The sequence below is a fragment of the Ammospiza nelsoni genome, chromosome 27 (genome assembly GCF_027579445.1).
Source record: "Ammospiza nelsoni isolate bAmmNel1 chromosome 27, bAmmNel1.pri, whole genome shotgun sequence".
In the NCBI taxonomy this organism is placed as follows: domain Eukaryota; kingdom Metazoa; phylum Chordata; class Aves; order Passeriformes; family Passerellidae; genus Ammospiza; species Ammospiza nelsoni.
The window spans coordinates 2,233,239-2,261,187 of record NC_080659.1 but is presented as its reverse complement, the minus strand read 5'-3'; the positions used below and the strand labels follow the sequence as shown (position 1 = coordinate 2,261,187).

Below are 27,949 nucleotides of genomic sequence, written 5' to 3'. Positions count from 1 at the left end.
TCAGGGATTATCCCCTCAGGTATCGCCTCCTCACTCCCCCTCGCATCGCCCTCCATCCTCCCCCTCCGTGCCGGCCCCGCCCGCCGCCCCACGCCCTCTCCCCGCCCCGCCACCGCCTCCGCCGCTCCCCCGTGCCCGGCCGGCGGCGGCGCCCGCCCCATGCGCCGCTGCTGCCCGGCGCTCTGCATCCGCGCCGCCATCGACGCCACCGCCATCGACGCCACCGCCGACATCTCCGCGGCCCTCGCCCCCGTCCCCGTCCCGCCTGCCGCCGTGTCCCGCCCGCCGCTGCTGGTGCTGGTGCTGCTGCAGCGCCGCCCCGCGCCGCCCGCCCCCGCGGCCCCGCCGCACAAGATGGCGGCCGGAGGGAGCGGCGGCCCCGGCGGCCTCTCCTCCTCCTGCCCGCAGCCGCCGCCGCCCCCGCCGGGCAACGGGGCCGCGGCCGCCGCCTGCACCAACGGCGCGCCCGCCTCGCCGCCCGGCCTCACCTACAACCAGAGCGGCGCCGCCAACCCGCCGGCGGCCAGCGGCGGTGCGGGGGGCCCGGCGGCGGCGGGGGCGGCGGGGGCAGCCGGCGGGGCGGGCGGTCCTGGCGGGGCGCTGCAGCGGGAGCCGGTGTACAACTGGCAGGCGACGAAGCCGACGGTGCAGGAGCGGTTCGCGTTCCTCTTCAACAACGAGGTGCTCAGCGACGTGCACTTCCTGGTGGGGAAGGGCCGCGGCTCCCAGCGCATCCCGGCGCACAGGTGGGGCGGGGGGCGCGGGGGTCCCACGCGTGGGGATCCGGGAATGCGGGAGGGATGAGGGGTGTGGGGGTACCCAGCCCCACGGCCCTGCGGTGTGGCCGCGGGTCCCGGGCTTCGGCAGGGTCGTGGGGGCCGGCCCGATGGGCCTGGGGGCATCCCCTCACTCTCCCCACACTGATAAAGGGAATCGCTCGTTTATTTGACAGAAGTGCCCCTCAGGCATCGCTCCTCCTCCTCCTGTCAGGGATCACCCTGTCAACCCCCAAATTGCCCTTCGAGGATGGCTCGTCTCCCTCTTTCCCCCGCCCCCCGTTATTCCCTGAGGGAATTGCTCACATATTCCCTCCGGGAAACGCATCTTTTTCCCCCTCACTTCCTATCAGAGATTGGTCTCCTCACCCCTCTATGTTGTTCCTCAGGTAATCACTCCTTTATCTCCCAAAACTGCTTCTCGGTGATTGCTCCCTTTGCTCTCTCAGGTTTCTCCTCAGGGAACTGTCCCCTTATCCCCCAAAACTGCTCTTCAGGGAATGTTTCCTTATTCTCAGAACAGTTCCTCAGGGATGGCCCTTCATCCTCTTCAGCGATGATCCCTTAGCTCTCCATCGGGCATGGCCCCTCATCCCCAAACTTCCCCTCAGCGATGGCCCTGGGAGTGCTGTGGGTTCTCCTGCAGCCTCGGGGGGTGATGTGCCATCAAGTGGGGTACAGGGTGCTGGGTTTGGGCTGCTGCACCTCCCTGTGAGGAGAGAAAAGGGGCTCACAGAACTGCACCCCACATTTCACCCCCTGCTCAGGGACACGTCCTGAGCACAGGACCCCCACTGTGGTCAGCCAGTGCTGCCCCTGATCTCTTCCAGCCTTGGGACAGTGTTGTGCCTCTCCTCAGGGTCACCAGCTCAGGATGCATCTAGGGTTTGGATGAGAGTGTTTTATCCAGAGGGATGGAGTGAGTGGGACAATCCCACATCCCTTGGTGTCACTTGGAAGTAACCCTTGATTTGGTGGGAAGCAGAGGAGAGGAGGAATAGTCTCCCTCATCTGCCTGATCCCTGCAGACAGAGATCACCAAAATCTGTGAGAGCATTGGGGATGGAAATGAAGGAACAATGATTTGAGGCCCCAAATTTCAGGTGGAACATTTTAATTTTAAAGTGACCTTTAGTGAATCTTTTCTGAAGCCCTGTGTTTTGGGGGTTAATCCACTACCATGAAGAGCTGTGTTGGGAATCACGCCTGGGCCTGAATAACCTGTAGTGGTTAATGCTTAGGGCTGAGCTGCCATTTAAGAATTTGCAGCTCAGAGGAGCTGGGAATTGTGGAGCTGGGAATCGCCTCCACCTGGATGATGCAGATCTGATGTGGCTGATTGACATTCAGCTGGTTCCTTGGGGGAGCTCCAGTGAATCCATGTGTGCCACCCTCTTCTTGGATATTAGGGAAAATGTCTTTTCAGAAAAAATTGTAAAGCACTGGAATGGGCTGCTCAGAGTGGTGGTGGAGTTACCATCCCTGAAGTGTTCAAAAAACACGGATGTGGCACTTGGGGACATGGTTTAGTGGTGACTGTAGTGGTGCTGGGCTGAGGATTGGATTTGATGATCTTAAAGGTGTTTTCCAGCATTAATAACTCCATGAATTTATGATTGCAGACATCTGACAAAGCACCAGCACCTGCCCTGGTCACTGAAACAAACCAGCAAGATGGAGCCAACTTTAATTGGTTCCTTGTTGTACCTGGAAGTGGTGCTTGGCAAAGGGAGCCTCACTCCAAACAGTTTCAAACTATTGCTTTTCTTCTAAGTGCTCATGTTACTGGAAGTTCCCCCTTCAGATTTTCCCCTTTTCTCTCACTTTAAGAACAAACCACACTTGTTCTAGGCTGCTTTGAGTGTTTAGGGGGTCAGGTTTGCTCTCTTATAATTTGAATCTTAATTAGTATTTGGGTAAGCTTGCTCCTGTCCTGAGAACTAGGCTTGCTGGGTGGGGACGGGTGATGTTCAGCCCAGAAATAAATGGAAAATAAATGAAGATTTGGGAAAAAAATTGTCCCCAAAGTGAGATGCTGCTTAATTGCTATGAAATTCATCTGGTGCTCTGGGCGGTAAAGATAGAATGGAGTGTGTCATGGTGTGACATCCCACCTAAGGGTTCTAGAGATTTTAGTAAAACTTGTCCGTGTGATGTTGCAGCTGGGATATCCTGGTGATTTATGAAGTACTGTGGTTATTTCAGAAATAAGAGAGCCTAAAATAAAACCACCCAGACTCCTTCTGTGCTCAGTTTTCCCACCTCAATGGCAGAAGATACTTTGGGTTGGAATTGAGTTGCAAAGCAGCCATGGGTTCAGTTGGAGAGGTGCTGGTTTGTTTCAGTGACCAGGACAGGTGCTGGTGCTTTGTCAGATGTCTGCAATCATGAACTCATGGAGTTATTAATGCTGGAAAACACCTTTAAGATCATCAGATCCAATCATCAGCCCAGAACCACCACATTCACCACTAAACCATGTCCTCAAGTGTCACATCTGTGTTTTTTGAGCACTTCAGGGATGGTAACTCCACCACCACTCTGAGCAGCCCATTCCAGTGCTTTACAACTTTTTCTGAAAAGACATTTTCCCTAATATCCAATCTAAACCACCCTTGGCACAATAGTGCACAGCTCACAGGTAAGTATTTCTGTAGTTTAATTGTGTAAATTTTTAGACCAGGCCAGGTACCAAGCATGGCTGCAGGAGGAGCAACTCCTAAATAGGGTTCTTGGACAGCTCCTTGTGGTGCCTCGAGGAGTGGTCTGCAGCATCCTTGATGGTGTGCTGGGATGGCTTTGGCAGCAGACTGGGAAGCACAAATAATCCAAGAGATGCAGTCCTGTGGGAGCTGGGAGTGATGGTGCAGGTGATTCCTGGTCTGTCTTCTCCTGGATGGAGCTGGGGGAATGTGGAGGGTTTGTAGGTTGAGGTGATGAAGTGGCTGTGCCCAGTGAGCACAGGTCATGTTGTCCCCAGGTGCTGCTGCTAGAAGAGGTTTCTGACAGAGCTGTGGGTTCAGATGTGTTTTTGAGTACACCTGGAAAATTCAGTTAATGGCCCTAATCTGAAAAGAGGGAAGATTTAGATTAGGTATTGGGACGGGATTCTTTCCTGGCAGGGTGGGCAGGCCCTGGCACAGGGTGCCCAGAGCAGCTGGGGCTGCCCCTGGATCCCTGGCAGTGCCCAAGGCCAGGCTGGGCAGGGCTGGGAGCAGCCTGGGATGGTGGGAGGTGTCCCTGCCATGGCAGGGGTGGCACTGGATGGGCTTTGAGGTCCCTTCCCACCCAAACCAGTCTGGGATTCTGTGGCTCAGCAGTTCATATCAAGCCACAGAAACAGACAAAAGAAACCTCACAGAGCAGCCAAGAGCAAACATTCATTTTGTGTTTGAGAGCCCAGTTTGAAGGTAAAAGGTGTGAACTGAAGGGTCACCTGTCCAAGTATCTGCAGCCCTGAGAAGATCAGGTGTTTCCCACCTGGAGGAGGCTCCAGACCCTGTGGAAGTTCCTTGCCTACCTTGAAGCAAGCCCTGTCTCTGAGCCTTCAGCTCATTCCCTCTTGCTGCTGAATCAGCCATGAAGAAGATGGGATGGCCTTAAATTTTTTTTTTTTTTTGATGTCAAGGCCAGGCTGAGCAGCTGCCTCAAAGCTTCAGGGCACCAGCATGGCCAAGGTCAACACATTGATTAGACCCAGCAATAAGAGGGAAAGGGTTTTTTGTCTTTTTCCAGATCTGCTTTGTTGAGCACAGTATCAATGGGATTAGAAATGGCTAAACCTCATCAGCCAGGAACTGCATGGGTGTCATAATTAAACTTGTTAATTGGCCAGAAAATAGGGCCTGAGAGTGAGCAGGGCAAGCTGTGGGGATGCAGCTCTGTGTGTGCTCCAGCCTTGGAGATCTACAGCTTGGTGACAGCCTGAGTAAGATTTGGCTGTTGTTTCCAGGAGTCTCTTCTGAGCCTATCCTGTCTTTTCTTGGGCATGTATTCACTCACAATTCCTGTGTCCCATGGCTCCTGATCCTTTCACCCAGGGTCTGCATCCTCTGCCAGCCCACCATCATCATCAGCATCTTTCCATCACCTCTGGTGTCACTGAGCTCCAGCATGTCATGTGTTGGTGTGTTCCTGTGCCAGCTCTTCTGGAATAGACATTTTAAGGTTTCTCTGTGCAGATGGAGGAGGGAGCTGTTCAGCAGCATGGGGTATTTGTGGGTTTTGGGTGGTTTCTTTTGTTGTTGGTGTTACTGGAGTGCCTGGGAAGGGAGAAGCACTGGTGGGTGTGCAGATGAAACCAGGTGACAAGTGGTGCCAAGGTGAGCATGAAGCAGTGAAAGTTGTGTCAGGAAACAAAATAGCAGAAGGGAAAGACATTTCCTTGCAGGCCCTCCACAGCCTGTAGTCAGCTTTGGATCCGTTTGAAGACAAATTAACCTCAAGGAAGTTCCTGTGACTCTCACCACTGACAGTCAGTTTACTTTGGCTCTTCCTGGTGCAGAGGGAATGAGGAGAAATCAGGTGTTGCTTTCTTAATTCTTTAGTTCTATTTCTGCTTATTTCTCTGCCTCCTTTCAGTAGTCCACTCCGTTTTGGCCACAAAAGTGTTTAAAATAACTTATCTGTTGGATTTTCCCATCTAAAACAAATCCCATCTCTTCCTCCTGCAGACCTGCATGGCTGGGGGAAGCTGGTGGATGGTGTAGGAGGAGTGGTGAGCATCCCTGCTTTTCCTTTTAGAGCAGCTTAAGAAAACACTGGAGAGAGAGAGGGATTTTCTTATGTTAATTATGTTCTCTTAGTGTTTTAAGAGAACTTCAAATGTGGAGTCCTGGGTTTCTCTGGCACCTCCTGGGATCCTGTTAGGGCTCAGCAGTTTACAAAATCTGACTGATTTGTTCCTGACTGAAATGGAAGCAAACATTTGAGGGTTTTTTTAAATGAATGCCCTTTTCAAATAGCTTCTGAAAGCTCTTGCTCATTGAGGACCTGTACTGTGCTGGCTGTGAGAATGAAAATTTGAGAGTGCAATTAATATATGTTAATTTTTAGCATCAAACAAAGCCGGCAATTGTTTTGCTACCATCGCTGCTTTTGGAGGAACAAGGATTTTTGTTTCATCTGGCAATTCTGGTATTGTGAGGAAGGTTTTTATTTTTCCTGACATTTTTCTTGAGAATGGTTTGACAGAAATATGCATGTGTGTACTTTTTGTAACCACTGTGGTTTGTCCCGAGCTCCCTGAGCCCATCAGGAACAATGAGCCAGCTCGTCAGCCAAACTCAGTCACAGCAAATGAGCCTGGCACATCCTTGGAGCTTCACTGCATTGTATCCCTGGGAAGCCTCCTCTGGATGGGAGGGGAGGGAAAAGGGAGAAAATGAAAACATTGTTTAAATGGAAATTTCCTACTTTTAAAAGGTCATTTCCTGTGAAATCTGACTGAAATTCCCCCATAGTGCTGGAGGTTTCTGCTCCATGCCTGCTGTCTTCTCTGAATTTCTGCCTGCAGTTCTTGCTGCTTCTCTGGAAGTGTGCATCAAACCCCTGCAGCAAGAACCTGGAATATTCCAGCTTTTTCCTTTTCCTAGTTGGTAGAGAAGTGGTTGTAGTCATCTCCTGCAGCCTGGGCTGCTCTGCTTCCCTTCTGTGCAGAGTTGTGACCTTCAGTTTAACTTCAGGGAGCTGCACGGTGGCAGACACAGGAATCCTTCATGGCAAGGGTTCACCTCTGCATTTTTGAGCAAGAAAGTTTTCAAAATGGCTTTTTAAGTCCTGAGGCAGGTAGAGCATCTTAAATATACACAGACCCCTCAGCAGCCCAGGCCTGAGCTTCCTCCTAAAACAGGAGATGTGTGTTGGAGGGGATCATCTTGTTTGTATGGGAGTGCTGGGACATAATTTTTGGTATCAAACCTGTTTTAAGTTCCTGCTTTCAGTCTATTTAGAGCTTATAACATCCTTTTCTGTGCCAGTATTGCCATGTAAGCTCCCAGCAGTGCTGAGGGTTGTGTGCACCTCTCTGTGCTGGTTTGTTCTTCCCTCTGTGCTGAGCCCAGAGCAGGTTATCCATGGAAGTGCTCAGCAACATGGGGAGGGCAGGTCCTGTGCCAGGGCTTGGGGTCTGCAGCTCCTGGTGCAGTTTTGTGTTTTGGGAGCTTGCTCTGCCATCACCAGAGGTGTGTGCCTGTGGGTATTGTGCAGTTACAAGTTTTCCAGAAGTGTTTCCAATAGGTGACTGTGGGGAGTTGCAGCAAGACTTGGGCTCTGTTTGCTGGAAGAGCTTGAACTCCTTAACTTTGCTGTTTCTTTGCTTCTCAACATTGGGATTATGTGAAAAAATGCCAATCACTTGTTTTTAAGATTTTAAAAGTTTAATAGTAATAAAACTGTTATAAAAGTAGTAATACAATTAGAGTAATAGTTTGGACAATTTGAATTAGGACAATATGAGACAATAGCAACAAAGAGTTATGGATGTCCAGGTACCTTTTTCTGGGCAGCACGAGCCCAAAAAAAGGACACAGTTAACAGAGGATTAACCCTTAAAAACAATAACCTGTTGCATATTCATACATCTCATACATGATGCATAAATTCCATTCAAACACAGGATTCTGTCTGGTCATCATTACCTTCTTCTGAGTCTTAACAACACCTTCGAGGTGGGAAGAAGTTAATTTCTTCTGATAAAAGAGCAATAAATTCTCTTTCTCTGAAAGATTTAGGTGTCTTGTGGCTGCTATTTCTCTGTAAGTCCTTTCTTTAAAAAAAAAGTATCTTACATACCATAGTTTCTGTTTTAACATTTTTTAAACCCAAAACTATATTTAACACACTATTTAAGAGAATCAATACAGCATTACTTTCTAACACAACACATATAATATTCATTTTAATATTTGTGAAAAGCCAATCATAAAAAATGCATTTTTCACAGATTATACCTAGGCTCCTACAGGGGCTTTACAAAGCATGTGTTCTCTCTTCCATAATTCCCAAAATGTGGCCTGTGGGGAACCATTCCTGTGCTGTAGGACAGGGCTCAGAAGGAAGTTCTTGCAGCTTTGGTGCTTTGCAGTAAAGGAGCAGCAAGCCTGACCCTCCCTGCTCTTGCAAAACACTTTTCCTTTAACTCCACAAACGATTTGCCTTCCCTGAGGGTGGATTTAGGGCTAAGCAACCAGCCTGGGATTTTTTTTTTTGAATAGAAATATGATTTCACATAAGGTTTTATTTGCACGTTTGGTTTTTTCTCCACGTTAGGTTCGTGCTGGCCGTGGGCAGCGCTGTCTTCGATGCGATGTTCAATGGTGGGATGGCCACAACCTCCACAGAGATTGAGCTGCCTGACGTGGAGCCTGCTGCCTTCCTGGCTCTGCTCAAGTAAGCACAGGATGACTGGGATGCACAGATTTAGTGTGGCAAAAAATTGGTTTTGATGAAAGCAGGGAAGTATTTGTAGAATGGAGATTATTGTTAATTTCCAAAATGAAATGCCTGTTCAACGGTATTTAAATGCTGATGTTAAATCCCTGTTTTCTTGGGTAAAAGTCTACTGTAGCTACACTTAAAAAATATATAAATATATATAATATTGGCCATTGATTGTTATAACTTCTTATTCACTCATTGGTTTGGTTTCATCCTAATGCTCTTTGAGAGAAGAGGGGAAAAGTGATCTTTTGAAAGCTCTGTAAGTTACAAACACTTGGAGCTTGTTTAGGTTGTGAGCAAGTTGTAACAGGTAAGCAGGGGTGTGTAATAAATCTCAGCCATTCCATGTGGTATCAGCCTTTGTGTGGGTTTTATCCCTCATTTGGAGAGCTGGGTTTGAATTTCCATTCCCAGTCTGTGTTGCAAGTCTGTGTGCTGGAGGAGGAGGAAGAAGGGGATGTAACATCCTATTCACCAATTCCTTTAAGCTTGGCTGGTGCTGTACAACATCCAGCAGCAATCCTGAATGGATGCTGGGAAGTCATTGTCCTGTTTCTGTAGGATTTCTGTAACCTACTTCCAGGGGTTTCCATTCCTGTGCTCTTGACATGTTCCCCACTCACTTCCTACTGGGAGCAGCCACTATATATAGCTCTGGCACACTTTTTGCTTTGCCTTCAGAAAGTGCTTTGGTCGTGCCTGTGCTGTCTTGGAATATTTTAAAATTGATCTGGGCTAGAATGAAAGGCCAGAAATTATTGGGAGCCCCGAGCCCCTTCCCCTTTGGCTCAGTTTAAAGCAGACACCAGCACGTGGGGAATCCCTCTAATTGGAGTGTGCCTGTCAGCCATGTGGATCTCTCTGGAGTGCAGAGCTTGTAACTATCTTTAAATCAAATTCACTAGATATTTGTGAGGCCCAACTATCTAGTGATTTAGAGGCAAAAATCCTGATGTTTCCCTGCTGAGATTTCACCACTTGATTAACAGAGCGATTTCAGAAGAGAAGCCATCATCTCAAAAGACAAAAGTTCAGGTGGATTTCAACAGAAATATTGGCTTTTTTAATGGAAGAAGTCATTGGTGGATTACCTCAGTGCTTCTGAGCTGTGCCCATGGTCCAGTGACATCTTGGGTGCTTCAATCTAGAAATGAATTTTTAAATTGCTTTTTAAATGCTCAGAGCTTGTACCAGAGGAAGTTTGGGTGCTGCTTTCCAGGAGAGAGCTGACCAAGTATGTGGTGTGAGTTCCTGGAGTAAAACCAGTCCCTCCAAACACTGATCTGGAATGGCAGCTGATCCTTACATGTGTCTCAGGACTTGGTCCAAGCCATGATCTAATGCTGTAGGATCAGGAGCTTATCCAGGGACCAAGTGCCCATTCCTGAATGTTCTGCAGAAGGTCCCATCTGGATGCTGGATTGTGATGGAGGTTGTGGGCTAGTGACCTTTCATAGGTCTGCTGTAATTGTGTAAGACTACTATTATTATTATTATTATTATTATTATTATTATTATTATTATTATTATTATTATGTTAACCCAAAGATAAGAACATGTCTGATTGTCTGGGATTACAGTCTAAATGTTCTTTTAAATTCATACTGGGTTTTTTCACAGTTTTTTTACTCTTGTTGTCTCTCTTAGCACACACTGTGGTAAACAGAAATACTGACACAGTCACTGAAGTAAACAAATAATTGGTTTTAGAGCCACTGTGTTCTTTTAATCTTGGAACAGAAAGGATTGCTCGGTGCAAATGGGGCTGGGAAAGGGTGTGTGCAAAACACATTGATTAACCTGTGGCATGATGTTGCTGTTGCCAAATGCCCTGGAGCAGCACAAAGCCTGCTTTCAGCAGTGCCAGTGCTTCCCTGCCTGTGGATCACACTGATGATGCTCCCCTGAATGGCATCCTGGCCTTCTCTGGCTGGAGGAGCAGGAGCTGCTCTGCTGCAGATGGGAATACTGCCTGGATCCCCCTGGAAGAGCCCTTCCAGGAACAGCAGCCACACAACCTGCTGTGTCCCCTTCAGAGAAATGTAGAGCAAAACATTGCTGGAGTTTCCAAAATAACCCCTGGAACAGGAATGCTGAGCACAGTTAGCACAATATTGCATCTCTGTGCTTTGTGTCCTTGAGATCCTGACTGGCAAATGCTCCACTGGTTAAAGGAGATACAGGAAAAAAAACCAAAACTCTGCATGAGCTGTTCAGCCTGGAGAAGAAAAGGCTCTGGGAAGAGCTCAGAGCCCCTTTTGGGGCCTGAAGGGGCTCCAGGAGAGCTGCAGAGGGACTGGGGACAAGGCCTGCAGGGACAGGACACAGGGAATGGCTCCCACTGCCACAGGACAGGGCTGGGTGGGACACTGGGAATCAGGAATTGTTCCCTGGCAGGGTGGGCAGGCCCTGGCACAGGGTGGCTGCCCCTGGATCCCTGGCAGTGGCCAAGGCCAGGCTGGGCAGCCTCTGGGAGGTGTGGAAGGTGTTTGTGCCCATGGCAGGGGCTGGAGCAAAGCAGTCTTTAAGGTCCCTTCCCAGCCAAACCATTCTGGAATTCTGTGATAAGGACTAAACCACTGCATCACTGATTTTACTGAGCTCAGCCTCAGTTCCTGTCTCTGCTCAGTGAGTTCAGGTATTAGGGGGCTCAGTCAGGTTTCCTTTGTTTTTCACATCATGAATGTCCTTCCTTGTTTTGGCCTAGCAGTGAAGGCTGGTGCTTTGCTGCAGCATGGCAGTCCTTGTTTTTCACTGCAGTTAACTCTTGCTTTATGCTGAAATTACACTGTGAGCTGTACTTAAACATTTGTGTCATGAAATTAAACAATTCAGTCTGTGAAGTAAAGAGATGAGAAAGGGGAGTGTGGGTAAAGCACCTTGTGTGCAGTGGATGGAAATGTCTGAGTGCTTCTCAGCACTTCTGAATTAGTAGTGTAAAATGGAGTTTTTCTTCTGAGAGAGGCAGGCAAGATTGAATCTTTGTCCTTATTTATTCTAATTGAACAGCCAAAAATGTGAATTTTAAGGGGTGCCCTTAGAGACCATTTTAGCCTGGTATAAGGGGTAGGCTAAGAGCTCACTGGTGGTGAGATGCAAGGCAGTTTGAGATGCTTCTGCAGTGGAAATCCCAGCTATTAAATGTTATACTGTAAAATGTCTTAAAAAAAATTAGTGGAAAGGATGTGAAAACCCTCCTAACTCTCCAGCAGAGGAAATGGACCAGGATGACAGGCAGAGGCACAAACATGTTTTCTATGAATTGAGGGAGTTTTACCCTGTTACCTTAATTCACCACAGCAATGTTTGTTTGCATGTTTTCAGATTTCTTTACTCAGACGAAGTTCAGATCGGACCAGAGACTGTTATGACAACACTTTACACAGCTAAGAAATATGCAGTTCCTGCCCTTGAAGCTCATTGTGTGGAGTTTCTTAAAAAAAACCTCAGAGCAGACAATGCATTCATGCTATTAACTCAGGTGAGTTTGTGATCATCTGCCTTCAGCAAGGTCCAGCACAGGCAGAAAAATGGGAATTTTCTGTGTGTTCCAGAGTTGATCATCCAAAGTGGAGCAGCTCTGGGTTGCTTTGAATTGTTCCTCACAGGAGTCCAGCACTGCTGAGCAGGTTCTTACAAAGAACTGTACACAGCAAACGTTGCTGCTGTTTCAGATCTTTCTGTTTCACTGTGGCAGGTGGTTCCTTCCAGAGTGTGAGCTGGGGATGGAGTTAACAGGGTGGAAAGATTTCATCTGCCAAGAAGAAAAGTGGAATGAGAGGATTTCCGTGTGTTACAGAATCAGGACTGGTAATGCTGAGCTTTCTCTCAGTGGCTGCTCAGCCATTCCTTGAACAACTTTTGTGCAGTACTTTTCCTGAAGTGGGGGTGAAGGAAAACCTTTTCATGAGTGCTTTGGTTTATTTTCCTGGGAGAGGAGCAGGGTGCTCTCTTCCTCAGCTCTACCTCCTTCACTGAAGGCTCACAGACCCAGAGTGTCAGAGCAGCTGCTCCTTGGCCTGGGTCTGATCCACTCTCTGAGGGTTGAGCTCCTCCACCTTCCACTTGACTCTTGAAGCAGCAAAGTAGGAGACAGTGTTTACAACTTCTGCTTAGTTTGGCAAAAATCAGACTTTGCATCCAGGTTGATTAAATGAGCATCACTCATCCTTTTCCCAGCCCTGTCTTCTCTCTCTCAGACAGCTGATGCCATGTTGGTGACATCCACAGTGCTGTCATCTGTGTGGTGGATGGCAGTGCCAGGGACACCCAGTTCTGTGTGCTGTAGGAATAAGAAACACACAGGCTTTGTGTGTGACTGTCTTTCCTTCAGGGGATGGGCAGGCTGGAGTGGCTCTGGAGGATATTTCTGATCAGCCAGCTCAGGAAAGCTGCTGTGATGTCTGATGTTAAACAGAGCTTGCAGAGGAGTTTCCCAGCTGCAGTGAGGTGGGAACCAGCACACCAAGGTGCTCTGAGGGATTTCCTGTCTCACCCAGCATTCCTGGACCTTTCCCCCTCATGAGCAGTACAGGTGTCTGAGGCTCTGGCTGTAGGCACCATGTGGGTGGCAGTGGCTGCACCAGTGGCTGTGCAGATATTGAAGCAGTGCTGGCCTGAAGCACTCACTGCTGGGCTCTTTGCTCAGGATTAGGCTGGGATTTTTAATTATTTTTTTTTAGTTTAAATATTTGGATCTGTTCTCAAAGTAGTCCCATGTCACAGTGCTGTTTGTAGTCACTTGTCACTGCTTGGGTTCAGCTACTGCTGCAACACTCCATGCCCTTCTTCACCCATCCTCTTTAACCTGGCCCTTTTCCACGTGCCATGAACAGATGAGGCAGCCCCTGAGATGGGGGGGATCCACACTGCACTTCCAGAGGCAGATCCAGGACTTGAAGGCTCTTGATTGGGCAATGGCAGCCAAATCTGTGCTCCATCTGATGCATGGTGGGGCAACTGCAGCTCCTTGGCTGCAGCTTTCCTGATCTTTGGGTTCAGCATTGCAATCTGAAAGATCAGGAGTTGTTAGCCAGGAGCTGAGAACAGATCTTTCCCATAGACTGAAGTTTTGGGGAGGAATCTGAGGCTAGCCATTGCCTCATGATGGGTTAGAGGTGTTGGCTTTTGGTGGTATTCCTTATGCAGAGATTTCTTGTGGCTTCCTGTGTCTCTGCACTTGAGTTTGTGGCTTTGGCAAGGTAATATTTAGGTTCATGGTGACTTCCTTACAGGTCACAAAGGTCCTTGTTTGACAAAGGAGGAAGGTTTCAGGTGCCAAATTCCTGCATGGCACTATATCAGTGGCACTGAGGCAGGTGAAATGCCATATGGGGAAAAGCTTTCCTGATGCCTTTTGTTTGTGGCTTGTTCATTCTGTATGATCATCAGTGATGATTCCCATCTAGTTTTATGTTCACTATTTCTCTGTATCAAGTCTGAGATGTTTGAGGCAGGTCTTGCTTGAGAAAAGTGCCTGAACTTGATGACTGGCTGCACTTCACTGAACGGATCTCTTCTCACAGCCCTCTTGTTCCTGGTCCTGCAGTGTGAACACCTACCTGTTTTCTGCTTTCACTGCATCAAAACAGCATCCTCTTCAGCAAATTACAAACCTGAGATGTATCTTGTACCAGACACTGCCCAATAGTCTTAAGATCATGGAGCTGAGATCCCAGTAGAGCCCTAAACCTCCTTTTTGTGCGTGCCTGCCCAGTCTGCTGGTCCAGCAGCTGTGTCACTGTCTGTCTCAAGCAACTGCTGATCAGTGGCAGAAATATCAGAGGCAAACAGCTTTCCTAATTGATTGTGCCTCTCAGTGAGCCCTGATCCTCTTTCATGCCAGACACACATCCAAGTGTCACTTTGATCAGCAAGGAAATAAAGCTTGCCTGGAGCTGCTGTGGGGGAGAGCTCTGGGAGTGTAACTGGAGTCCTCATGTGTCCAAAGAGCCACTCCAGTAGTAAAGTCTGAGTCAGTCACAGCTCTTGGTGCCAAGAGTGTAAAGGCACTGGCAGCCCTCCAGCCCCTGGAGCAGGTGACAACTGCTGAAGTTTCCCTGGGCCCTGGGAAATTGTTGTTTCAGCTTCCTGCACTTGAGGTCTCAGCACAAAGATTGGCCTTGCTGAGCTGTGCGTGCCACAAGTGGGGGTGAGGCAGAAGATGCTGGAAGGCACCTCCTGAGTGATGGAATTCCCAACCCAAAACAAGAGTTCTAAACCTTACTGGTGGCAGCGAGTTCAAGTCTGGTGTGTTCTTGTTAGGTGTGAATCAAGGCAGTTCCTTCCTAAACAACAAAACCAAAGCACTGAAGTAAGAGATCATTTAGTGGTTTTTGTGTTTTCCACCCAATTCTGCTTATGCTGGGCACAGGGCTGCTAACACATGGCAGTCCAGGGTGATCTGAAGTGGCAGCAAAATTGTTACAAGACTTAAGTTGGGCAGAGAAATTCTGAGCAGCTCTCCAGGCTGTGTAAGGCTTTTCTTGGAATAGTAACCTATTTTGGGAGAAATTCTTTAGGGGAACTGGATTAGAGTAGCTGTTTCTGTGCAAAACATGGAAATGCACTAAGCAGGCTGTGTACCCTGTAGGGCTCCCCAGGACACCCAGGCACTGCTGCTACAGCTTTTTCTTGCTAATGCACAAGATCAGTGTGGCTGTTCTTACAGAATAAGCTGCCTCTGCATTATTCCTAGAGCAAGCAGGCCTGGAGTTACTGGGCAAAGCTTTCTTGTAAATAGAAAAATGAAGTCAAAATTGCCTGTGCTCAGCTGACAGGGTCAGTGTGGTGCTGCAGAGCACGATTGGTGCCTGCACCCGGGCTGGGTTAGAACAAAGACGTGCCTGAAGACATGCACAGCTGAACCAGGGCTGCTGCCAAACACAGAATTTTCTAGTGTTTGCCTTGTCATGCTTAACTGCTTGTGAAAGGCCCAGTGGATTCCTGGTGCAGTCAGGCATGGTATTGCTAATGAAGATGGGCTGTGGGAGGGGAAGGGGGGTTCTTAGAGTAAACTTTAAAATACCTTTTCTGTTAATGCTGCTCTTTCCTTCCTAGGCCCGGCTGTTTGATGAGCCCCAGCTGGCCAGCCTATGCCTGGAGAACATAGACAAGAACACCTCAGATGCCCTCAATGCAGAGGGGTTTACAGACATTGACCTGGGTAAGCTCTTTTCCACCCCTCCCTCTCTCTCCCTGCTTTCATAACCAGCTTGTCTCCAAAGTTGTTACAGGTTAATAGTGCTTGGCACTTGTGGCTTGGCTGCTCTGGAGCAATCAGTTGAATAGTCTCTGGCACAGAGTGGCTGGAAACAGGGAATTTGCCAAAGAGTTTGCTGCCTTGCCTGCAGAAATCCCCTGGAATCTGCTTACTTTGGTGCAACTTGAGTTTTCTGGGCATGACACAAAGCCTGCTTCCTGTGTTGATGTTGGCAGGTTTTGGGTGGGTGTAAACTCGCCTTTTTTTGTAGAGTTGGCTTTCTTCCGCAAGTCTTTGTCAGGTTTTGGAGTTAAAAAGGTGTTGTGTTTTTGGAAGCAAGGACTGGCTATTTTAATTACCATCTGCAGTTTCCAAACTTGCTGGGCACAGTTAATGAACATTAAAATTCAGGCTTTAACCTTCTCCTAATGAGATGGGCTGTGGAGGTAAGGCACGGGTCACCTTCTGGCTTCCATGCTGCTCGTTTCATCCAAATTTGACGTCAAGCAAGTTGCAATTCATCCTCCTGCACTTGCATTAACACTCCAATTAAATGGGCTCTGTTTGCTGCTCCAGTGAACTCCTTGCTGATGGAATATTCAGATAAATCTTCCTCAGAGGCTGCAGGCAGCACTTTTGGGCGATGCTGTCGGTTCAACATCCCCTTGGCCGTGCACGGGGCGCTCCTGGCGAGGTGCAGGGGGCTGGTTTGGGGTTCAGAGGCTGAAGCTGTGCCTGTTGTGGTGCCCTGCAGACACGCTGGTGGCAGTGCTGGAGAGGGACACGCTGGGGATCCGGGAGGTTCGCCTGTTCAACGCCGTGGTGCGCTGGTCCGAGGCCGAGTGTCAGCGGCAGCAGCTCCAGGTGATTCCAGAGAACAAGCGGAAGGTTCTGGGCAAAGCTCTCTCCCTTATCCGCTTCCCACTGATGACTATTGAGGAGTTTGCAGCAGGTAACTCAACAAAGGTGTTCTGGCAATCCTGGTCTTTGCTTTCCCTCAGCTACAGAGTCTCACAAAAGGGAGTTTTCTCTGTGGATGCTGTAGCGATTTAAATATGGGATTCCTCCCACATTCCTCCCCATTTTCCCTCATTCTCCCCCTGAAAGGCTGGAAAAGCTTCCCACTATTGAGGAGTTTGCAGCAGGTAACTCAGCAAAGGTGTTTCTGCCAATCCTGGTCTTTGCTTTCCCTCAGCTACAGAGAAAGTCACACAAAAGGGAGTTTTCTCTGTGTATGTTGTAGTGATTTAAATATGAGGTTCCCCCCACATTCCTCCCCATTTTCCCTCATTCTCCCCCTAAAAGGCTGGAAAGGGATATTTCATAAGGGCCTGGAGTGATAGCACAAGGAGAAATGGCCTCCTGAAGGAGTGCAGGGTCAGACTGGATGTCAGAAGGAAATTCTGTAGTATAATAATATATAGTTCTGTAGTGTTCCAGTGCCATAGGGTGTGAGGCCCTGGCGCAGGGTGCCCAGAGCAGCTGTGGCTGCCCCATCCATGGAAATGCCCACAGTCAGGCTGGGCAGGGCTTGGAGTGCTCTGGGATAGTGGAAGATGTCCCTGCTTATGGCATGGGGTGGCACTGGATGGGCTTTAAGGTCCCTTCCAACACTCTCCTGTGATTCTATGATTACAAAATCCACTGTCTGAATGCTGTTTTCATCTATGTCCATTCTCTCATTTTAAAGCCTTTGGTGCTCCCCTGGCAGGAGCAGGGGGCTCACAGCTGGGTTTGCTCTCACAGCGTGGTTGGATGGTCACTGTGCCATTGAGCTGAGAGCAAAGATCCAAACTGGGGTTCAGTTTAGAGCAAAGATCCAAACTGGGGTTCACCTGCTCCCCTTCCCAGCCATTCTGAGTGTTTAAACTGCACAAAGCTGATGGAGTTGTGAATAATTGGTGTTGATCATAGCCTGTTCCCAAAGAGAAATGAGGATGTTTCTCCCCATCCTCTGCCTGTGGTGGTGTTGGCCCTGTCTTGCCAATGCTGTTCTGAGCAGAGCCCCATATCTCAAAAACTTTGAAGCTGTTCTTTGATCTGCAAACTTGGTGTTGTTTAGTCTGTGTCTCAAAGTATTTTTCAAGTTTACATTAAGGTCTTGATCCACAGAGCTGTCTAACTCATTTCACAGCTTGGACTATAGATTGCCTCGTTTTCTTTTCATTGCTTGTTGTCTTTCACTTCATCCTCTGGGGATTCCCCAGGGATTGGAAGCTGGCAATTGGCTTAAAGAGTTTTCATGCTAAAAAGACGCAGTGGAGCCATTTTCCAGACTGTCACTTGTTCCAGGCTGCAGTGCTGTGTACACAGGAGCAAACAGGGGCACTGACCCCTTCCTTTGCAGGTCACTTCTCAGGGCAGTGCTGCCCTCAGCTGCTCAGTCCTTCCTGTCCCCGTTCCCTTGTGAGGAGGGCTGTTAGTAAGGGGAAAATCTGGGCTTCAGACTTGGTCCCCACTCTCTGCTTGGCCTGTCACAGCTGTGATGTGGCCTCAGGGAATGTGGATTTATTCAGTGAAGCAGAGACCTTTCATCTTTCTGCAGATTCCATTTCTTTCAATCGTTCCTTGCGACCTTGTATCATTCTCTCACTGGAAGGAAAGTGTTAATTTTGGCATGTTTGGGTTGAAGGCTTTGAGCGGGGAGTGCCAGTGCCCCTCCCCATGTTTGTTACAAACTGCCTGTCCTACTTGGACCTTTGTGCTTTAAGAGAAATTCTTAAGTTTTCCCCATCCACTTGAACCTAAAAGATGAACAAACCCCCCAAACCTGGGGGGCTGCAGTGATCAGCTGTTCCTTAAAAAAGGAATTAACTTGGAATTCCTTCAGCTCTGTCCTTTTTCTGACTGACTGATTTCTGTGGTGATCAGAGCAGAGAAAGAAGATGGAAACCTTTCCCCTCCACACCCCTTTCCCCCAAAAGCCAAGAAAAGAGGGAATTTCACAGCAGTGGTTTCACCAGTTTATTGTATAATCTGCTATCAAACGCGGGGTTTTGCATGAAGATGTTTTAACTGGCAAATGTGTCCCTCCCTCCCCTTAGAGCAGGGAATTTGAAACATTGCAGGAGTGAGTTGCAACAACACAGGATGAGTTCAGACACATCAACCAGGCTGATTTTTGCTGAACAAAGTATCCAGAAGCTCATTTACCTTTGGAGGAGTTGACTTCCTTGAATTCTTGAGTCTCTCCCCACTGCATCATTGGACCAGGTTTTGTCTGGGTAAAATCATGTTGAATTTAACCAGGTGCAAGTAGTTTTGGACCTACAAGGAGCTGGGCATTTGCTCCCCACATTAAAGAGCATTTAACTGCTGTTGTTTCCCCAGTACTCAGTGGTTTTGTTTCTGTTCAAAGCTTGTGCAAACAGCTGCAGAGAAGCTTTTGAGTGTTAGGCTAACAGACTAATTTTATCCAGTTTCACTTTTGAAAGTATTTTATGTGGTTTGCAAAGATTTTTAGGATCACTGAGTTGGTTGCCCAGAGCAGCTGGGGCTGCCCCTGGATCCCTGGCAGTGCCCAAGGCCAGGCTGGGCAGGGCTGGGAGCAGCCTGGGACAGTGCAAGGTGTCCCTGCCATGGCAGAGGTGGCACTGGATGAGCTTTAGAGTCCCTTTCAACTCAAACCAGTCTGGGATTCTGTGATCACTCCGGAAAAAATGTCTTGTTACTGGAGAAAAGATGAGAACCTCTTGCTGAAATCATTAGCATTTTCCCAAGATTCTACAATAAAGGTATTCAAATGTAATATGTGGATTAAATGCCTGAAGGAATGAGCTGAACCACCTTTGTCTTGAGTAAAAATACTCTCCAACTTTTTGAACCACCAGTGTGGATGTTTGGAAATCCCCATCTCTCACCAATGTTGGCATTTCCAGGAGTGGGGCAAGGATCAGCTGCTTTTGGGTGTTTTTGGTAGCCCAGTGCATTTGGGCTCCACAGTTAATGCCAGTTCCATGTTCCATGAAGGCTCTGCAGCCCATGACTGCCCTGTGTATAAGGGGCAGCACCTTTGTCTGAGATTTAATATCCTGATGCACCACTGGGATCCCAGCTCTGATGGGGGTTTAGTCTGCTCCTAGCTGCAGGACAGGCTTATTTCCCCATGAAAACCCCAGAGGATTCCTTCTGTTTATGCAGTTCTGGGCCCCCAAGATCAGAAGGACCCAAAGCTGTTGGAGAGTGCCCAGAGGAGGGACAAGGAGCTGGGGAAGGGCTGAGGAGCAGCTGAGGGCACTTGGCTCGTTCAGCTGCAGTCCCACACCTGTCCAACCTACCAGAACAAAAGCTGGGTAACAGCTATATCTGCACAAGCAAGAGACAAAAACACCTGTTGAAGCTAAAAAACATTGGTACAGGAACACTGAAAATTGTGCTACTGTGGGCACTGAAAAATTTTGAGCAAAAAGATGACAACTTTTAATTTCCAGGAAGGTGGGGCTATGCAAAAAACCTTTTAACAAGGGCAAAATAGGGAGGAGAGAAAGAACTAATTCAAACAAGGTGATTGCACATGTTCATGATTAAGGAGTTCCTTCAACATCTGAAGATCTAACAGCTTATACCTACAACACCAGAAGGGTCCAAAGCTGTTGGAGAGTGCCCAAAGGAGGGACACGGAGCTGGGGAAGGGCTGAGGAGCAGCTGAGGGCACTTGGCTCGTTCAGCTGCAGCCCAGGAGACTGAGGGGAGGCTCCTCGGGGGCTGCAGCTCCTCCCCAGGGCAGGCACAGGGGCAGGGGCTGAGCTCTGCTCTGGCACAGGGACAGGTGCCCAGCAAGGGCTGCAGCTGTGCCAGGCCTTGGCATGGAGCTCAGGGCAAGGTTCTGCCCCCCGAGGCTGCTGGGCACTGCCCAGGCTGCCCAGGGAATGGTGCCAAGGCTGCCAGAGCTGCAGGAGCTCCCAGGGCTGCTCAGGGTGGGGGTGTTGGGGTGGCTGTGCAGGGACAGGGCTGGGATCAATGATCCCTGAGGGTCCCTTCCCACTGAGCACATTCCAGGATTCCGTGGTCTGTCCAGTCTCTGAGCCTGTGTGGAGCTGGCTGTGCTGGCAGTGCAGGCAGTGGGGTCGTGTCTGTCACTCCTGGTGTCACCTGAACTCTCAGTGGCTGCTGCTGCCCAGGGTGACAGAGCTGGACAGGGCTCTGAGCAGCCTGGGCTGCTGGAAGGTGGGACAGGATGGTCCCTAAGGTCTCTCCTACCCAAACCAGCACTCCCAGGGTGCTCAGGGTGGGGGTGTTGGGGTGCCTGTGCAGGGATGGGGCTGCACTGATCATCCCTGTGGCTCCCTAAGGCTGACAGCACCGCCCCTCCCTCCCCTCTGCAGGGCCTGCCCAGTCGGGGATCCTGACGGACCGGGAGGTGGTGAGCCTGTTCCTGCACTTCACCGTGAACCCGAAGCCGCGGGTGGAGTTCATCGACCGGCCCCGGTGCTGCCTGCGGGGCAAGGAGTGCAGCATCAGCCGCTTCCAGCAGGTGGAGAGCCGCTGGGGGTACAGTGGGACGAGTGACAGGATCAGGTCAGCTCTGCGCCCATTCCCACCCCTGGGCTCGTGTTCCTGAGCTTCCCACTGCTCTAAACACTCAAGGTTCTGTGCTAGACCCCGAATTTCCACCGTGTGACCCCAAAGGGAAGGTGTTCTGCTGGGCAGAGCCAGCCCCTGGTGCACTGACCTCCACTTTGCATCTCTGTTGGCAAAGGTTTTCAGGAAGCATGGCTCCCAGCACAGGCCCCTGGAAAGGGAGGCAATAACCCCCCAAAGGTTTCCTGCAGCTTAGGGGCACATAAATGAGTTGTCACCTGTTGTCCCCCTGCCATGTTTTGTGGGGACAGGTAAGCAGTGCTCCATCAGGTTGGTTCCCTGCTCCAGTGTCATTGTGGAGCATTGCAGTGTCTTGTTGAAGCCCTTTAACCTCTCATGTTGGAGAGAGGGGTTTTGGGGTAAAGTTCTGCTGCCACCCATTTTGTTCAGACCTGAGCTTGTGGACAGCCAGCAGAGCCCAGTTACAGTGACAGAGACTGGCAGGTGTGGCTGGGAAATGGTGCTTTGCAAGGCTTGTGTTCCCAAGGCAGAAATGAGAGCAAGACAGGAGGGAATCAGGAAGCTTTGGGGTTCTTCCCTGCTTTGTGTTCATCGTGGGTGGAAGGGACTCACAGCAATGAAGCTCTTCACAACTTTAGGAAGGTTCTGTTGCACTGGAGCTGTTGCTGAGATCCTCTGGTCCACTCCCTTGCTGCCAGCTCCAAACACTTCCTGCTCCCACCTCCAACACTCACAGACATTTTGGAGTTTGGGTTTGACTTGAGATTCAGCCTCTGCAGCATCAGGGTCAGTTCCTACACTGAATATTCCAATATTCCAGCTGGCTGAAGAGCTGAGGCTTCCAGCCTGCCCCAGGTGTTTGTTCTGGAAACACTGCAGGGCTAAAAGAGTTGGTGGATAGATGAAGAAATGCTGTTGGCAGCTTGGCAAACCCTGAGGCTTCTGCTGCCTGAGAAGGTGGAGCTGTAGTGGGGTAAAGACCCTTCCCCTTTTTCCTTGGGCAGCAGGGATTCATGCACTCAGGAGTGACTGAATCCTTATATGTGCTCTTGGTAAATTTGGAATGCAGCAGGTGAACAATAATAAAGAATAATATTAAAAATAAATAAATACCCAGCAGCAGGTGAACAATAATAAAGAAATATATTAAAAATAAATAAATACCCAGCAGCAGGTGAACAATTCCCAATGCTCAGCACTGAAATCACCAGTGGTGTTTGCTGGGCAGAGCTCTATGAGGTGGGCACTGCTCCACACCCCTATCTTAGCCTGGAGGGCATTTGGGGGTGCTGATGTTTTGCCACAACTTGGAAACACTTCCTGAGCCTGGACCCTGAAATTTGGGATGGGATTGTGTTTCACTGTGTTTCCTGTGTTTCACTGGAGCAGTCAGAGGTGTGAGTGTGCAGCTGATGGTTCCTGTGCAGGGTTTCACCTCTTAGGAAGGGCTGCACTTAAGTCTGTGTAGGTTTGATTAAATCAGAGATGTGAATTCGGCACAAGTGGAGATATTTGTGTATCAGCTTTGTGCTGGAGCAATACAGGAGGGGCAGGTTTGGACTGACTTTCCTGCTCTGTCCCTGCAGGTTCTCAGTAAACAAAAGGATATTTGTAGTTGGGTTTGGATTATACGGATCCATACACGGGCCAACGGATTACCAAGTAAACATACAGGTAATTCTCTCTGCTACCTTAAAAATCCTGCCTGTTTTAGGGGCTGTTTTAGTGAATCTGTAACAAAACCTGAGGTTCAGAGGGACTGTGTGTGTCCCTGGGCAGGGGGGCTGGCAGATGTGGCAGGGGCCAGATGGGGCACTGGGGATCAGAAGGATTATTGCTCTTGATTTCATTGCACACGTCATTGCAGCATCTCCCCAGCTCTGCCCCCAGCTTTGGGGCAGTTGGAGGCACTTTGGGAAGCAGCTGTGCCTGATTTCCCACCCTGGGCAGGCTGGGAGAGGCTCAGTTGTCTCAAGTCCATCATGATCCTGTCCCAAGAGCAGGTGGAGCCCGTGGGTGCTGTGTGTCTGCTCTGGGTGACCCTGTGCCACCCCAGTGTGGGTCCCCAGGAGTCACTCCAGCACACAGGGCAGCTGTGATGAGCACAGGTTGTCAGGATTTCATCTTTAATTGTCAGGGCTCATCCTGCTGCCCTGAGCTCTGGGGGAGGAGGGTCTGAGGACAGGGTGGGGCTTGCAGTGCTGTGGCAGCCTGGGGGTGAGCAGGGGACATGAGCCCACAGCTCTGTGCTGAGCTCAGAGGGGCCCAGAGCAGCTGTGGCTGCCTCAGCCCTGAAAGTTCAAGCCCAGGATGTGGCTTGAAGCAATCCGGGATGGTGGGTGGCATCCCTGCCCCTGCAGGGGGATTGGAGATGGATGATCTTTGAGGTCCATCCCAAGAAAATTCTGTGATCCTTAAGGTCCATCCCAACACAAATTCTGTGGTCATGAAAGTCCATCCTAAATGAAATTCTGTGATCATTAAGGTCCATCTCAACCCAAATTCTGTGATCATTAAGGTCCATCTCAACCCAAATTCTGTGATCATTAAGGTCCATCCCAACCCAAATTCTGTGATCATTAAGGTCCATCCCACCCCAAACATGGGAATCTGTGGTTCTGTGATCACAGCATTGCTGGGTGACACGAGTGATGGGCAGTGCACTCATCTCAGGGCTGGTCAATCTGGGAGTGCCTGGGGCTCAGCCCAGCTCAGGGACACTCACTCCAGATGGAAGCTGACCCTGTGTGTGCTGCAGATCATCCACACAGACAGCAACACGGTGCTGGGGCAGAATGACACCGGCTTCAGCTGCGACGGCTCCTCCAACACTTTCCGCGTCATGTTCAAGGAGCCCGTGGAGATTTTACCCAACGTCAACTACACAGCCTGTGCTACTCTAAAGGTACCAGAGGGGTGGGGGCAGCTGCTCTAGGTCATCAGTGCAACCTGGGCCTTGCTCTGTGTCCTTCAAGGCCGGTGGTGCAATCCCCAAGGTCTCTGTGTGCCCTGCTGCTGCCATGAGCTCATTCACCCCCAGCATTCAGAGCTGGCTTTTTGTGACAGTGTTCACAGGGGTCTGAGGATGAGGGAAGAGATGAGGATCTGACTCCATGTTTCAGAAGGCTTGATTTTTTATTTTATGATATGTATTATATTAAAACTATACTAAAAGAATAGAAGAAAGGATTTCCTCAGAAGGGTAGCTAAGAATAGAAAAAGAAAGAATGATAACAAAGGCTTGTGGATTGGATTCTCTGAACTGTGATTGGCCATTAATTAGAAACAACCACATGAGACCAATCTCAGATGCACCTGTTGTATTCCACAGCAGCAGATAATCATTGTTTACATTTTGTTCCTGAGGCCTCTCAGCTTCTTCTCAGGAGGAAAAATCCTAAGGAAAGGATTTTTCAGAAAAGATGTCTGCGACAGTTTTTGACTTGTCTCACAGCACTGCACAGATGTTTCACTGGGGAGGGGATGGGTGATTTTTTTGGTGTGGACAGCTGAGCTGTCACTCCTGCAGGTGTGTAATCCAGAGCCTGCTGCAGTGGCCTCAAAAAGTTCATATGTTAAATGGTTAAATTAGTGTTAAATTCTGATAGATTGGATTGAGGTCAGAATACCTGAGGTGCAAATCCAGGAGGAAAAGGGAGGAACTGAGATCCCCAAACCCACCAGAGAGCCTGGGCAGCAGAGGGGCCTGACCTGTCCTTGTCTTCCCTGGCCCCTGCAGGGTCCAGATTCCCACTATGGAACCAAAGGACTGCGCAAAGTGATCCATGAATCACCAACGACGGGAGCCAAAACCTGCTTCACGTTCTGTTACGCGGCTGGGAACAACAACGGCACCTCGGTGGAGGATGGACAAATCCCAGAGATCATCTTCTACACATAGTGCCACTGCCAGCCCCCCTGGACTCGACTCTTCCCTGCCACCTCCCAAACTGAATCTCTGGCTGAGTTTGACCACACCAATTGGAGCCACACTAGCCAAAGGTCACAGTGAAACCATTTCAAAGCTCATCTTCTGCCTTGTGCTAGTGCTGCTGCTGCTCTCAGGTGCCAGGCCAGGCTGGTGGCCCAGTGCAGCCCAGCTGGTGGCCCAGTACCATTTGTAGGTTGTCTGTGGCTTGTTGTTTTTCACCTCCTGATTAACCCTCTCTAACAACGTGCGTTTTTTGGACTGTAATGAATGTAGATGCTTTTCCACCGGTCAGAAACAAGGCAACGAGTGGCTCTGGTTGTGGTTTCACTTGCCATGAGGAGATGGTCCTGCAGACAGACTCGGGCGGGGCTGGGTGGCCTCTGCTCTGCCCCAGCTCAGCAGTCCAGGCCACACTGCAGGGCTTGGCCAGCCCGTGTCCAGCACCTTCCCTCCCTCCCAGCAGCCTCAGCACACAGAGCCGCCTTCAGAAGTCATGGCAAGTGGCCTTTTCCCTGAGGCTTTGCTGTTCCAGCACTACACAGGCTTGGAGACCTCAAAGCTGAGCTCCACTGGAGGGACTGAGGCATTTTCCTGCTCTTCCCACCCATGTGTGACAATCTTCACCTCGGGCAGTTGGTGGCAGCGAGGTGACCTCCCTGCAGAGTGGTGAGGGGCAGCTCCTCCTGCATTCTGAGGCCCTGTGGTCCTGCTTCCACACCCCTGGCACGTCCCAAGGGCTGGTGATGCTCAGCTCACCCTGGGCAGCCCCAGCTCTGTTGTCACTGGTTGTTGTCCTTTGCAGAGTGCCATGGTTTGTCAGTTGAAGCAGAAGGGCACCTGCCTCACCTGCTCCAGGGCATTCCTGCATTTCCATGCACGTTTCCATGTGTTTCCCTTGTTCCTGTGCATTGCTGCCTCACCCCTGATGGGAGCAGGAGGAGAGGCTGCATGTGCACCTGCCTGTTACTACAATGCAGCGGATGGACAAGGATTTACCAAATGGTTCAGGAGAAGGTGGAATGTTCTCTGTGCTGGTGTGTGCTTGCACACTGCCTGTTGGCAGGCACAGGAGGGGGATCACAGACATCACCTGCTGAGCTGTGGAGCTCGGTGACCTTGAGGATACCCCTTGTTCAGGGCCAGCTGCTTTTCCCCGTGGCTGTCACAGAGAGGGAGCCTGGTCCAGCCCCACCCTCACTGCCCACGAGTGAAGACCACCAGACTCTTCCTCCCTCCTCTGGAATCAAGCTCAGCCTGGCAGGAAGACCAGAGCCATGGGAGTCTGCGTGGGACTGGCTGGGGTGGTGCTGCCTCAGGGCCCCTTCTCCAACCTCCTGCTCCAGCACACGGAGCCACTGCCACTCTCTGGGCAGCTGCTGCCACTGGATTTCCCTGCTGGAGTCAAAACCTGGCTGTCCTTGGCTGGAGCAGGGCTTCTCCTCCTCCTCCTGCTGCCCCAGCCGGGATCCTGGGGCTGGAGTCTCCTCCTCAGCCTGGGAATGCCCTGCACCTCCTCAGCAGCAGCTGTTAGGGATGCCCAGAGTGTGTTCTGTGCTCCAGGGAGATGGTGTGAGCTGTGTATTGTCAGCCTGCTTCCAGGTGGGATGGTTCTAATATGGCCAGTACTAAAAAAATAGAAAAAAATAGAAAAAAATCCCAACCTGGGTCCATGTCCTGGTGACTGAACCCAACTCTGTGCAATGCAAACAGTGCTGTGGGATGGATGCACAGACTCTGTGTCCATCAGGCTGTGACTGTGCCTGCTCCTGTCACCACCCCTCTCCCAAGGGTGGCAGGAATGTCACTGCTGCCAGCCAGGGCCCGTGCTGGAGCTGCACCTTCCAGGGGCTCTGATGTGGGTTCTGCACCTCGGGGCATCAGGTACAGGTGGAAATAGTGGAATAATTGGAATTTGGGAGAAGCAGAGCTGTGCACTCAGCTCTGGGAGGAGCAGGGCTGGGACAGGCCCTGCCCAGCTGCAGGGGGAGCCTCCCTGGCTGTTCCCTGGAAGTTCTGTTGTTCTCATGATTATTTTGTTACACAGATTCTCATCCCAAATCCCACCCTCCTGCCCTCCCTGCGCGGGGCAGGTCTGGCAGCTTGTCCTGTCACGGAGGGAGGGAGAGGAGTCAAACTCTGAACTACACCTGAGCAACTTCTGTTCTTCTGGCTTTTCTGCAGTTTGATGCAATTCTGGCTTTTGTAGATAGATGAATGTAATTCCTTGTTGGACATGCCTGTTCCCAGAAGTATGAGCCATTCTGTTGTACCACGTCACCTTCCAGCAGAGCGGGCCCCGCCTGCTCCTGTGCTCTTTGATGAATGTATCCGATGCTCTCGTCCTGTGTTCACACTCTGCTTTTTGGCCAGCTTTGTGATTTGTAAATAGGAAAACAATAAAGACATCCAGGTTGTCTTTATGAAGTTTCTTTGTGATGGGAGGAGAGTGATTGCTAAGGGAAATGGTGGAGGGGAGATCTGGGCCGTGCTGGCTCCTGGCCCATCTCCCCCAGCTGAGGAGGGTGTGGGGTCCTCAGCTTCCCATCCATGGGCTGTGGGATGAGCCAGATTCTTGGGACTCCTGAAGCCTGGCACTCACTGCTGGGGAGTCCTGACCCTCAGGGTATGAGGTGGTGGTAGGAGGCAGCAGGATGGCACAGAGTGGGCGTATTCTGGTCTGGGTGATGTCATTTTATGACTGAATTTCTTAAACCTGGATTGGAGGTTTTTGATAATTAAATGAACTAAAAGCTGCCTCAGCTTGGGGGGAATGCAGATCCTCTGGCCAGTGATTCCCAGCATGGAGAGGCTTTAGGGGCTGCTGGAGCAGGGATGAGGGCTGGGCTCTGCTCCTGTGCCCAGCACAGCTCCCAGGGTCACTCAGCTCCATGGGGGCATCAGAGCCCTCCCTGCCCTTTGCCCGAGGGAGCCGGGGTGAATGTGAGCCCCGGGGCCAGGAGCAGCTTCCCAGGGCTCCAAACCGTGCTGGAGCTGGGCCTGGGGACCCTGCAGTGCCCGGAGCAGGGGGAGCCCGGCCCAGCCCGGCCCAGCTCCCTGCTG

General features: G+C 50.2%; 1 protein-coding gene across 1 annotated transcript; it reads left to right on the top strand.

The window, feature by feature from the left end:
- Positions 1-159: 159 nt before the first annotated feature.
- BTBD2 (BTB domain containing 2) lies at positions 160-27,313 on the top strand. The gene is made up of 9 exons (XM_059489806.1): positions 160-746; positions 8,046-8,165; positions 11,541-11,697; positions 15,276-15,381; positions 16,172-16,369; positions 20,742-20,934; positions 22,545-22,632; positions 23,717-23,863; positions 24,698-27,313. Exons 1-9 carry the CDS (start codon positions 160-162, stop codon positions 24,857-24,859), a joined length of 1,758 nt encoding a protein of 585 aa, XP_059345789.1. The 3' UTR covers positions 24,860-27,313.
- Positions 27,314-27,949: the final 636 nt, after the last annotated feature.